This window comes from Sus scrofa, chromosome 8 (genome assembly GCF_054392235.1).
Source record: "Sus scrofa isolate SSC_HxYL_T2T_F1_AM1 chromosome 8, Sscrofa_HxYL_maternal_Yorkshire_Landrace_v2.0, whole genome shotgun sequence".
Classification (NCBI taxonomy): domain Eukaryota; kingdom Metazoa; phylum Chordata; class Mammalia; order Artiodactyla; family Suidae; genus Sus; species Sus scrofa.
In genome coordinates this window covers 111,511,464-111,524,651 of record NC_139390.1, presented here as the reverse complement: position 1 = coordinate 111,524,651, position 13,188 = coordinate 111,511,464, and the positions used below count along the sequence as shown (strand labels likewise).

At 38.1% G+C, this 13,188-nt stretch overlaps 1 protein-coding gene across 2 annotated transcripts in view; it reads left to right on the top strand.

Annotated features, from left to right (window-relative positions):
- The first annotated feature begins 6,753 nt into the window (after positions 1 to 6,753).
- Positions 6,754 to 13,188, top strand: part of METTL14 (methyltransferase 14, N6-adenosine-methyltransferase non-catalytic subunit) — a 34,094-nt gene continuing 27,659 nt past the window's right edge. For both annotated transcript variants that reach the window (XM_084973085.1, XM_003129231.7), the window contains exons 1-4: positions 6,754 to 6,957; positions 10,927 to 11,015; positions 11,940 to 12,027; positions 13,095 to 13,175. Coding sequence is in view for 1 of the 2 variants with exons in the window: in XM_003129231.7 (XP_003129279.3) it covers positions 6,892 to 6,957; positions 10,927 to 11,015; positions 11,940 to 12,027; positions 13,095 to 13,175 (324 nt within the window). In the remaining variant the exon portion in view is untranslated. The remainder of the gene's footprint in view (positions 6,958 to 10,926; positions 11,016 to 11,939; positions 12,028 to 13,094; positions 13,176 to 13,188) is intronic.

Here is a 13,188-nt window from a genome sequence, read left to right as displayed (position 1 = left end):
AAGTTTTATTCAAGTATAGTTGATTTACAATGTTGTGATAATTTCTGCTGTACAACAAAGCAATTCAGTTATACATGTACACACATCCATTCTTTTTCAGATTCTTCCCCCATATAGGAGTGTTTTTTGGTAAATTTATTCATAATAGAAAAAATTGGAAACAAGCTATATGTCCTTCATTGGTCATATCATCAGATACGTCATTGGACATGAATGGTTAAGCAAATTAAGTTCCATCCACATCATGCAATGCTCCATAGCAATAACAAAAGAATAAACTATTGATACATGCCACAATTTGCTTGAATCTCCAGAGAATCATGCTGATAATCCCAAAAGGTTAGAAGCTGTATTATTCCATTTATATAATATTCTTGAAATGACAAAATTATAGAAATGGAGAATGCATGAGGAGTTTCCAGGGGTTAAAAGAGAAGGTGGGCGTGTGAAGGAAGTGGGTGGGGTATAAAAGGGCTATGCGAGGGACCCTTGTGGGGATGGAAATGTTCTACAAATGTCAATAGCCTGGTTGTGATATTATATTATAGTTTTGCAAAATATTACCACTGGGGGAAATAGAGTGTACGTGCAATCTCTATTATTTCTTGCAACTACATGAGCATCTATAATTATCTCAAAATTAAACTTTTGATTTTTAAAATTTAACTACAGGGTATCTGTCTACATCTATCTTTCACTTAAATGTACAACAGTACTTGTGGAAGTTTTGGCTTGGACCCCAGAAGGGTGAAAACAACATTCCCAAGTGAGGAGCACAACCACCCTGCAGGACTTGTACAAGAAATAGAGGATAATTGGCTGTAAGGCTCTAAACTACCTTATCCACTTCAGAGATCTCAAATGATTAAGAATTAGAAATTGGGGGACAGAATTTGCAAAGTTCATAATAGTTATGTTGTGATACCACCCTTCCCCTTAAGGGAGAAAAATAGAGGCAAGTCCCCCTTGACCCAAATCAAGAAAGATTTTAAGGAGATCACTGGGAGAACTTGAGGTCTGGGGGACATGAGAGTGTCTACTTCCCCTTTGGAATGGCTGACTAGTTGTTCAGAGGGCAGAGACAAAAAGGGTACATTGGCTACTTTGTAATAGGATTTCTGTTTTTCCTGAATTCCAGCAGGAAATGCTGTTCCCAAAGTCTGTTGGGGTAAACAATATCATTTTTCCATTAACCAAATGAGGGCCACTCACTTAGAAGGCCAAGGTGGGGTTTTCTTAGGTTTACCCAAGAAGGGTGAATAGTCTGCTGGAGAGGGAAGCCAAGTAAATAAAGAAAGCTCAGGACCAGTAGGAACAGAGATGCATTGGCTTCTGCCATACAGACCCAAAGGGAGAGTAGAGTGAGTCTTGGAAGAACCCATGAAAATGTTCTTGAGAAAAAGCATCAATTTTAAACATCTGCCAAGTCCAGAAAGAGCCAATGCTAGATTGTGAAGACAGTACCAATTTAATAAGAACTTTTCCTCTAAGTTGCTTCCATGAAATCCCCCAGGTTCCCACATTTCAATCTTGGGAGGATCTGTAGGCCTGCTGAGAAGTCTGGAACATCCCCAGGAGGAAAAACAGAAACAGCAGACTGTGTCCTCCTTTCTCTACCCCTGGAACTGTTAGCTTCATGTCTGCCACTGGCCTGGAAGTTGGGTAAGCCTTAACTTGAAAGTCAGAATTAAATTTTGATTTCATACTTTGTTAAAATGAGACTGAAGTTTGAATAACCAAATAGCTGTTTATAATAAATACAAATGACCAGAAAGGCATGAAGACAGCTTAAGTTTTCATCCAGGGACACGGGAAGAACCAGCCTCATAGCAAGGGTAATGGAAGAAAATAATTTGCTTTATGAATGTACACTACAAGCCCTGCTTGTTCAGTATTCTAAATGTAAAGGTAATCTTCCTATACACCTCAACAAAAATTTTCCAAATTATACTTTTACCATATATGCATATGTGCATGTGTTTATACACATACATACAGAATCATGTGCTTTCACACCCTAGTATGAATATAATATGTTTTCAGTAGCTAGAACTCTAGACTTTGGTATAGACATGAGAGATTTTAGAGTTTCCATCATGGCTTAGTGGTCAACAAACCCGACTAGTATCCATGAGGATGTGGGTTCAATCCCTGGTCTAGCTCAGTGGGTTAAGGATCCAGTGTTGCTGTGAGCTGTGGTGTAGGCCGGCAGCTACAGCTCTGATTAGACTCCTAGCCTGGGAACTTCCATATGCCTCAGGTATGGCCCTAAAAAGCAAAAAAAAAAAAAAGAAAAGAAAAGAAAAAGAAAAAAAAAGACATGAGAGATTTGCTTCTTTGTAATATAGTTTCCAAAATATGAAATAGCATATTTTGGCTTAAGGTAAGCCTTATTATGTGCAAGGTTTGGCCTTTAGAGAAATAACAAAACTATTAGGACAGTTGGAAATTTAAGTTAGAATCCAGCTCCTATCCAGAGTATTTTTTTTTCCCCTTCAGTAAAACTCTTCAAGTTTCTGTGGCCAGAGCTGTTTTTCTGTGCCAAATTTCACCAGGATCAACATGCTCTTATTTATTGTGCATTTGACACATAAATGAATGGAAGAAAAAAAAACAATAGAGAGGGAGTTCCCGTCGTGGCGCAGCAGTTAACGAATCTGACTAGGAACCATGAGGTTGCAGGTTCGATCCCTGCCCCTGCTCGGTGGGTTAACGATCCGGCGTTGCCATGAGCTGTGGTGTAGGTCACAGACTCGGCTCGGATCCCGCGTTGTTGTGGCTCTGGCGTAGGCCGGCGGCTACAGCTCCGATTAGACCCCTAGCCTGGGAACCTCCATATGCCGCGGAAGTGGCCCAAAAAAAAAAAAAAAAAAAAAAAAAAAAAAAAAAAAACAATAGAATTCAAATCAGAGGGAATTCTGAATAACCAGTGAGTAACCAGTGAATACTAATTCTGCACATTCCTAAGTCCTCTGACTTTAAATGACCAGAGGAAGATGCTGGGAATGGAGAATGGAGGGTGACTCCAGTGATTTCTCTTGGATGCACTGATTTATAATCTGAAACAGATTTAGCATTTTAGCCATAATTTGGTTTTAATATCTTCATTTTTGAGCATATATACAAAGCTCTTCTCATATTTGTTTAAAACTTAATTCTTTGAAATTTAGAAATTTAATTCTAAATATTGTAAAAACGACAATATTTGCATTAGCTACAATAACGTCATATGTTTTAAAGACTGTATACAATTAAATCATCATTATGATAATTTGGTATAAAGTTACAAAAATAACTTTTAGTATTTTTTTGATCCAAATTTCTAGAGTAGTGTATTATTTCTTTGTAATAGTACTTGGTAAATTCTGAGGAAAGACCTGCTACTGATATAAATATTTAAAGTCCCAAACATCATTAAAAATTAAGCAGCACTAGGAGTTCCCAGGTGGCATAGCAGATTAAGGATTTGACATTGTCACTGCAGTGGCTCTGGTTGATGCTGTGCCCCTAGTTTGATCCCTGGCTCCTGAACTTCCATATGCCATGGGCTTGGACCAAAAAAAAAAAAAAAAAAAAAAGCAGAAGCAGTAGCACCTGATGATGATACTATATCATCAGTCTTTGAATGTATGTTTTATTTTTGATTCATCGCAAGATGTACTTTCTCTTTCCAATTTTTTTTTAATATTTCACATTCTGGAGGGAGAGAATATTCAACTCAAAATAAGAAGTAAGTTGTAAAGCCAAGCAAATTAAAAACAACATAAAGCATTAAGGCTTTCAGTTTGAATGAGCTACAGCACAAAATTTCCTACACTTTTATAAACCACAGAGTAAACTCCAAAATGTATTTTGCTTCATAAACAACTTCATTTCTTATGTAAGTATGGTGATTTTCATAGAGATAACTCTATATTCTATTACAGTTATTTCAAACAAGTTTTTTTGGTTTGGGTGTTTTCTTTTCTTTTTAAAGGCTGCACCGGTGGCATATGGAAGTTCCCAAGCCAGGGATGGAGTCCAAGCTGCAGCTGCAACCCATCCAGCTGGGGCAGCACCGGATCCTTTTAACCCATTGCACCAATCAGGGTTCCAGCCCTTGCCACTGCAGTCAGGTTCTTAACCCTTTGCACCATAGCAGGAACTCCCAGAATTTCTTCTTAACTCACTCCATATAGTATTGCAGTAGGTTTTTAAAAATATATTTATTATATTTTTAAAGCATTTAAACTATCAAGAAGAGAGAAGAGTAAGAGGCTTTAAAAATACTTATAACTAGGAGGACATGCATGTATTAAAAAAAAAGGGCATTCTGGTTTGAGTCCACTTTGGAAGAGGGGCATTTCCCTTCATTTGGGTGAGCAAAATGCCTATTCACAACACTGATAGTTCAGATCAACACTCAGCTTATGTGACTGCCAGATGCTGCAGCTGATTTGTGAAGAAATCACACTTTAATTCATCCATACAAATTAGCATTGTCTTTTATAGTATAGGCCCCTTGGAAGTTAGCACATTTTTTCCAGTAGTGCTGCCATTACTCAGCAGACTACTTCTGTTTTAAAAATTGCCTTTCAGAGCTAGTTCTTGAGAAATACATGACAATTAGAGTCTAGTCCCACTCACTTTTGGCCTAGCTGACCCACCTGCTTTTTTTTTTTTTTTTTTTTTTTTTTTTTTCCTTTTTAGGGCCACACCTGCAGCATATGGAGGTTCCCAGGCTAGGGGTCAAATTGGAGCTGCAGCTGCCAGCCACAGCCACAGCAATACCAAATCCAAGCCAAGTCTGTGACCTATACTGCAGCTCAGGGCAACGTTGGATCCTTAACCCACTGAGCAAGGCCAGGGGTCCAACCTTCATCCTCACAGATACCGGTTGCGTTCTATCACTGAGCCACAGTAGGAAAACCCCCACCTGCTTTTGATCTGGAAGATTTAACAATATTTTCTTTTTTTTTTTCCTTTTTTTTTTTTTTAGGGCCGAACCTGTGGCACATGGAGGTTCCCAGGCGAGGGGTCCAATCAGAGCTGTAGCCTCCAGCCTATGCCAGAGCCACAGCAATGCCAGATCTGAGCCATGTCTTTGACCCACACCACAGCTCACAGCAACACCAGATCCCCAACCCACTGAGCGAGGCCAGGGATCGAACCTGAAACCTCATGGTTCCTAGTCGGATTCGTTTCCACTGCGCCACAACAGAAACTCCTCCAACAATATTTTCAAAATTTAAATCTTCTCTCAAAGAATAAAGACTTGTTACTAATGTTGGTACGTACTTGCCACAATTTCCAATTAAACTTGAGGCAACATGATGTCTTTATTTCTGCTGCTTTGAATTCAGAACAAGATGATAAATGTTGTGTATAATGGTAATAACTTTAGACTTGGGTCTTTGCTGCCTTCCTGTTAAAAGAGGAGAATCATCACTGAGTTCCCCAGCCCTGCCCTTCCCTCTGCCTCTTTCCACAAGCAGGTAATTTCAGTAGGCTACTTGTTTTCATATCCAGCTAAAACACAAAAAGGGGGCTTCTGGCCTCTGACTTCTAGGACATGAACCAAGACATATTTTACTACCACCCACCCACTTCCCTAACGAAAACACTCCATAAAATTCATCGTGGTAAAATAGGAAACTTTTTGGAGTTTAGGTAGTGGCTCTGCAGATAAAGGAGCCCACACTATCTTTCTGAGAATGAGGGTTGGCTCCCTGGCTTCCCTCAGTGGTTTAAGGATCTGGCATTGCCTCAAGCTGCAACACAGATGGATCTTGGATCCTCTGTTGCTCGCAGCTGTGGTGTAGGCCATCAGCTGCACGTGCGGCTGTAAAAAGAAAAAATTAAATTAAAAAATAAAAATAAAATAGGAAACTTCTCAAAGGCTAATAAGTTGTGAAGAAGAGCCCCGGCAGAGGAAGTAGTTGTTCCCTGCCTGAAGGGGAAAGTAAGTGTAAAAAAAAAATCTTAATAGTAATAAACACTTCCATAGCAGAATTTTTTTGGCTCTGTTTATTCTTTCAATCTTTGCGACTCTGTGAGGTAGGCACTCCTCACGCCCATTTTAGAAATAAGAAAAATAGAGGCTCAAAGAAATTGATTGACTAGCCAATCACTCAGCTAGTGCAGGGTTCAAACCCCGCAATTTGACTCGAATTCGTGCTTTCAGCAAGACAATGCTATCCAGTAATTTTTATTTTATTTATTTATTTTTGTCTTTTTAGGGCCAAACCCGGGGCATATGGAGGTTCCCAGGTTAGGGGTGGAGTCAGAGCTACAGCTGCCGGCCTAAGCCATCCTAGCCGAGTCTGCAACCTACACCACAGCTCAACGCATCGCAAGACCCTTAACCCACTGAGCAGAGCCAGGGATGGAACCTGCGTCTTCATGGATGCTAGTGAGATTCCTTTCTGCTGAGCCACGATGGGAACTTCTACCCGGCAATTTTTAAAACGTTAGGACTAGCAACTGAGGAATTTACGGCAAAAGGAATCAACGAAGCGGCCCACAACTCCTAACACACCAAGGGAGCCTTAAGTCTCATAAAGGAAAGCTCAAATGAGAGGCCCGGAGACCGGCCCACTCCATCTTTGACAGCTGCGTCCACCAAACCGCAAAGCTTTCCGAAACCTCTCCTGGGCTGGTGTTGCAGGACCCTCATTGGTTCCCTTGTAGGTGCCGTCAAATCGCAGGCATTCAGGAAGAGGCGGGACTTCCGGTCTGGAGGAGCAAATTCGGACCGCACCGGAAATACCTATTGAGGAAAAGAATATTGGGTACCCGCCGCTGGAAGCTGCTGGAGAATCTTGTGTTCCACACATTCGGAAGAAAGATTGGTGGGGGAATTTATCTCCTCATTGCCAAATTTTCGACGTAGTGGAAAACAAGAGTTGGGCCATGGACAGCCGCTTGCAGGAGATCCGGGAACGGCAGAAGTTACGGCGACAGCTTCTCGCGCAGCAGGTCCGCGGCCCTGGGAGGGGTCGCGAATGCGCGTGCGCGGCCGCTCTCTTGCCTCCACCCGTAACCCCCGTTTTCTGTCTCCTTACCTTCCGGGGTGCAGTCCCTTTTGCTCCCATGACCTTAATCCCTGGGCCTGCCTCTTGTTCTCAACTCACGTGGTGCCCCGAATCTTTTCCATGCGAGGTCATTGTGGTGGTGCTAAACCGAACGCCACGTTTGAGTGGTCTTCAGCAAACTTGATGGCCCGCGCAGTGTCTGGCACAGTGCTCAGTGATGGGGATACAAAGCTTTGGTTTTTGTGTGCAAGTTACCGCAGTTCAAGCAATGAAAAGTGACTTGTTTTCCCCTAAATTTCTCTTCACTACTTAAACAGTTGTTTGCCTTTCTTCATAGTCAGCGCTTAATTCTTAAGATTGTGGCTTCCTTGTGAAATAGATTTACAGTATCTTCTCTGGGATGATGTCTGAAGATTGCATTGGAAGTAGCCTGGGTGTAAATCTTAGATTCTGTATCTTGTGTGTTGCAGTCGATTGTGCTGTGTACGGTAACCTCGTCAACACCTACAGCTAATGTTTGAATTCTTACTCTGTATCAGTCACCACAAACGTCTGAAATAGGTAGTATTATCATCACTTAACAGATAATGAAACAGAAGCTTCAGAGGTTAAGTCATTTTTGACCCGGGTCTTTCACCGCTAGGACAGAAAATTGAACTCAGGTTTGTCTCTCCAAAGCTTATCTTCATACTCCCTGTGTATAAGTTAGCATTTACTTGAAGTATAGACTGCTACTTAAGTCTGAGGCTGTGTTTTCCATTCTATCATTCAGATCAGTGAAAGTGATGGGGGAAATGCTCATAGGCTTTAATAGGGCATCTTATTTTTTTTCAGTAATAAATCTTGTTTTTAGTAAGTGGAAATCTGAGACCTTTTCTTTTATGATGTCTTAAAAAGATTTATGGTACAGTGTTTAAAAAGTGGGTATTTGGAATCAGATCTGTCCCTGTCCTTTTGGCGTTGTGATTTTGGACATATCAGGTATCTTTTCCAGGCCTTTCTTTTCCCAGTTTTTTTTTTATCATGTTATCTTCAAAAATGATCAGTAGTTCTATTACCCCCACTGTTTAGTTTTGAATTCAAACCTCTATTTGATTCAAAATACATTTATAAACAATTATTTGAGTGTCTCACTATATGCGAGAAGCTCTCGTAGACATTGGGTATTCAACTATGAATAATAAGTAGTCTTACCCTTGAAGAGCTTACATGGTGTGCAGAATTTAATAATGGCAGCCATTTATTAAATCCCTTGTATTGTTAAGACTCTGCCAAGTTTTTACTTATATTTGATCGTACAAGTCAGGTGCTGTCTGCACCTTATAGATGAAGAAAATAAAGCTCAAAGAATTTAGTTACATGCTGCAGTCCACAATGCTTTTAAGTTTGCAGGATGCAGTTTTAGGCCTTTGCATGCCCTTTGCAATACACCTAGTTGCCTCCTGGTGTAGTTGGACAGGAACCATTCCACTTAGGTAAGGATGTTCAATGTAGTCAATGACAGACTTCCACTTTTACCAATTTCAGCCTCTTTTTCACTTACTTTTCTCTGTATGAATAAGACAGACTGGTTTATTACTCTCCAGAATGTGATTTGTGCAATATATACTTGATTTTTAGTAATTGTCCTTCCTTTCTGATTTCTTTCTATCCACTGTGGCACACTCCAGGTCCAAACTTGATGAAATCTATCCTGATCTCCCTGTTTTAGGCTCTTTTCTCTCTCAGCTTCCATTGTCCTTACTGTTGAGTCCACTACTGTGTGTAACTAACCATCATACACAATACAGTTTGTGTGCATTTAATTCCTGTTGTGTTCATCTTCCACCCTAACTTTGTTTCTTGTCCAAAGTAAGCTTTTAATAAATTTTTGTTGATTAATAACTGTTAGAGTACAACTCAATGTGTATAATTTCCCTGATTTGCTTTTGGCTGCTGGATGAAGATATTGGATGCAGTGTATAGGCCCAGACCATGACTGTGGCAAATGATGCTACCACTAGCAATTTACATGTGCTTTTTACTGAACTTGTAGCTTTGTTTCAGAAAATTGCACTTGCTTTCAAATGATACCAAATTGTTGTAATTACTCAAATAATTTATTTAGGGTTACCACAATGGAAAGTCTGTTATTTATTTAAGTTATTCTATTACAGTTTTTAAAAAAAATTTTGGAGTTTGAGAAGACAATTATATATGTGAGCGGAATTTGATTTAAAGCATTCGTCTTGGAGTTCCCATTGTGGCTCAGTGGTTATCGAGTCTGACCAAGAACCATGAGGTTGCGGGTTTGATCCCTGCCCTTGCTCAGTGGGTTAAGGATCCGGCGTTGCCGTGAGCTCTGGTGTAGGTTGCAGATGTGGCTTGGATCCCGCGTTGCTGTAGCTCTGGCGTAGGCTGGCAGCTACAGCTCCAATTAGACCCCTAGCCTGGGAACCTCCATGTACCGAGGGAGCGGCCCTAGAAAAGGCAAAAAGGCAAAAAAAAAAAAAGCATTCGTCTTGTAAAACATTGTATTCTAATTTAGGCCTTGGTAGGAAATTTCATTTGTTCATTCACATATTTATTGAGCATCTGCTATAAGTCAGACATTATAAGTAGCTGCTGAACTTAGAGATTTCAATAGGACAGAGTTCTCCTCAGTAAGCTAACATTTCTTTGGGAGAGAAGTAAACAAAAGTAAATTGATAAAGTAATTGAAGTGTATCAATAAAAAAATTGAAAGTTGTGATAGAGACTGTGATTCAATATAAATAAAGAATAAACAAAAGTAAAGCTAAAAGTTTGTATTAAGTGCTTTGATCTGAATGAGGAAATTAGGAGATGAAAAGAATAATGAAAGGAGGCTGCCTATTCTATATACAGTATTCAGGAAAGAAGCACCTGAGGAAATAATTTGTTCTCTTTTGAGATTTGAAGGGAATGGAGTCAGAGGTGGGAAGAAGGTTAGAAAGCATTCTACCTGTGAGAAGTAGATGTGTCTTCTGACTAAAGAGAAGAGTGATCGGGAATATTTTATGGAAAGTTGAAATAGCAGGAACAGTTGCTATCTTGGAAGAGATTTATCATTGGAGAATCCTTAGGGGAGTCATGAAGTGGGTAGTCTGAAGAGGCAGTGGTAATTGTTTAAGATCAAGGCTGGGGACTTGCAGCTTTAATATTGTAGCACGCCTTCTCATCTTTCTTGAGTTTAAGGAGCTATTTAATCATGATTTCCTCATGCCCTTCTTGTACTTATATATATTATGGTTCTTCATGATCTGTAAATTGCATTCTACCCTTCTTGGTTTGGTTTTTAAAGTTTTCCCTGAATTGATCTCACTATGTAGCCAGGCTTATCTCAATAGTAATTTGTTTAGAAAGGTTATATTTTGCAAAATTTCCTCAACTGCCAACCAGAACTTGCATTACTATTTTTTGGGTATTCGTAAAGATTAGTATTGGCACCTGTAATCATTATATACAGCATTGGCTTGAGTAAAACTGAATAGGTATTTATTATATCATGGGGATAAATAAGGTACAGCACATGAGCTGATAGATGCAAAGCATTTAGCATAGTGCCTACCACACTATAAACCCTGTATGTTAGCTACTTTTTTTGGCTATTGCAACTACTGTTAAATTGTGTTTTATTATTTGCTTTAAAAGTAGAGGACCGGCTCGAGTTGTTTTAATTTCACAGTAACTGAAAGCATAAAATACTTTTCAGCTGTCAAAATCATTCATAATTAACATGGTTTTTTTTCCCAAGGTATTTTCTGTTTTTCCCGCAAGGTGATTAGTCCATTTGCCTGCTGTGGTAGTTACAGGTATTTTCTTTTAATACTTGGTATATTAAATGCTGCTACAAATGGCTGAAAAGGCTATTCAGTGCATTGTGATCTAATTTTTGGTTTTTACCTTTTCCCAGTTGGGAGCCGAAAGTGCTGACAGCATTGGTGCTGTGTTAAATAGCAAAGATGAGCAGAGAGAAATTGCTGAAACAAGAGAAACTTGCAGGTCAGTGGATAATTTTTGTTTTTAGTGACATATTAATATTTGCGAAAGGAACATATTAATAAACAGTAATCCCAGGTATGAAGTATGTTGTTATGATAAGCATTAACATGGAGATTTGGAAAATATTGTATTTTATTGTTCATAAATTATGAAATATTTCCTTTTTTTTTTTTTTTTTTTTTTTGTCTTTTTGCCATTTCTTGGGCCCCTCCTGCCACATATGGAGGTTCCCAGGCCAGGGGTCGAATCGGAGCCGTAGCTGCCAGCCTACGCCAGAGCCATAGCAACACGGGATCCGAGCCGCGTCTGCGACCTACACCACAGCTCACGGCAACGCCAGATGGTTAACCCACTGAGCAAGGGCAGGGATTGAACCCGCAACCTCATGGTTCCCAGTCGGATTTGTTAACCACTGCGCCACAACAGGAACTCCTGAAATACTTATTTTCTAAGCATAATTCTCATTTACAAGTAGTTTAAAAATAGAATGTTAGACTAAGAATTAGCTTATATACCATAAATAATTTTACTTTAAAAAATCATTATAAAAAAAGCACACATTTTACCCTAAAGGTAGTATTCATTTGGTAGTTCAGAAAGCATTTATAATTTTTCAGTATTGTAGTCTATCAACTTGAACATCAATTTTGCTCAAGACAGATTAGAATGATACATAATGTAGAAGTTTCTTTTTGCTATACATGTTATAAAAGCTTATTTTCTCATTTGATTGCTTTCTCATAAAAATATAGAATTATTAATCAGGTTGGATACTTTTAAGATTTATAAAAGGGGTGAATAGATACTGTTTAGTTAGGAAAAATTTGCCCTGTCTGTTTTCGTAACCTGTTACTTAATATTATTGTAGCTGTATTTATACATCTTATATATATTTGTGTGTGATACTTAGGTTTTAATTTTCAGGGCTTCTTATGATACCTCTACTCCAAATGCAAAACGTAAGTATCAAGATGAAGGAGAGACAGATGAAGACAAAATAGAAGAATACAAGGCAAGTATAAAATGGAACAATTTTATGGTCAAGATAAAAATAAATGTTTGAAATCCATATATTCTTAACCCAGGAAAACAAATTTATCAAAAGCTGAATTTTGACAGAATACTGAGTATATGTAATTAGTAAATTCAGACTTTTATATCAGTTTTCTTATTTTTAACACAAGAGGTTGTGGGTTAAATTTGGCAATGTATATAAAGCACTTAGCATAATGCCTAATAAGCACTAGGCAATAACATTCTTAAATAAAAATAAAAATAAGAAGGGAGATGTATCAGAAACTTTGCAGAATTGAATCAAATTTCGAGATGCTACAGTGCTTTTTCAAGTTGCATTATTCCATGCTAATGATAAAGGATAGTACAACTAAAATATTTTGAGACCTCATGGGTTAGATGGCATTGTAGAACCACTTCTGACAGAGGCCCAAAGAAAAACCCCAGCTTCTAAATTTGTAATTGCAATATTTAGTTGAAAAGAAAGCTAAGGACAAAAAAACTACCTCCATTTTTTCAAATTAATTGTTGTACAGTTGTATTCAATAGAGAAGAGAATAGTTTCAGTAAATCTCTAGGTATAACACCTAATTTAATAAATACTATCGTGTGTTGGTTGCATTTTTATATATACTAACATAGAACTTAAATATTTATGATTAGGTCAAATGATATACAGTTCCTAACATTTTAACATTTTTTGTTAAAATATAAAAATAGCAGTTTTGTATAGTTTGATCTAATAAAAATAAAATTGCCTCATTAGTGGTCATATCTTTTCTGATTTGAGCTAAATTCTAATGTTTAAGGTATTATATCTGAGGTAAATAAAGACATTTATTATTGATGAGAATGAAAAGGAAATTTTTATTTTATTATAAACATAACTAGTTAGAGCTGATGTTGATAAATCAAAGCCTTCACTGTTTGACTTTAACAGTAATTTGAAAATTTTATTGTATCTCAGGGAAATAAAATACTTAGGAGTCTTAATATTCAAGATATCATAATACATAAACTATTCCTCTTATATATAAAATGTCTACTTTGTCTTCCTTTTCCAAGGATGAATTAGAAATGCAACAAGAGGAAGAGAATTTGCCATATGAAGAAGAAATTTACAAAGATTCTAGTACTTTTCTTAAGGTAAGTAAAGTTT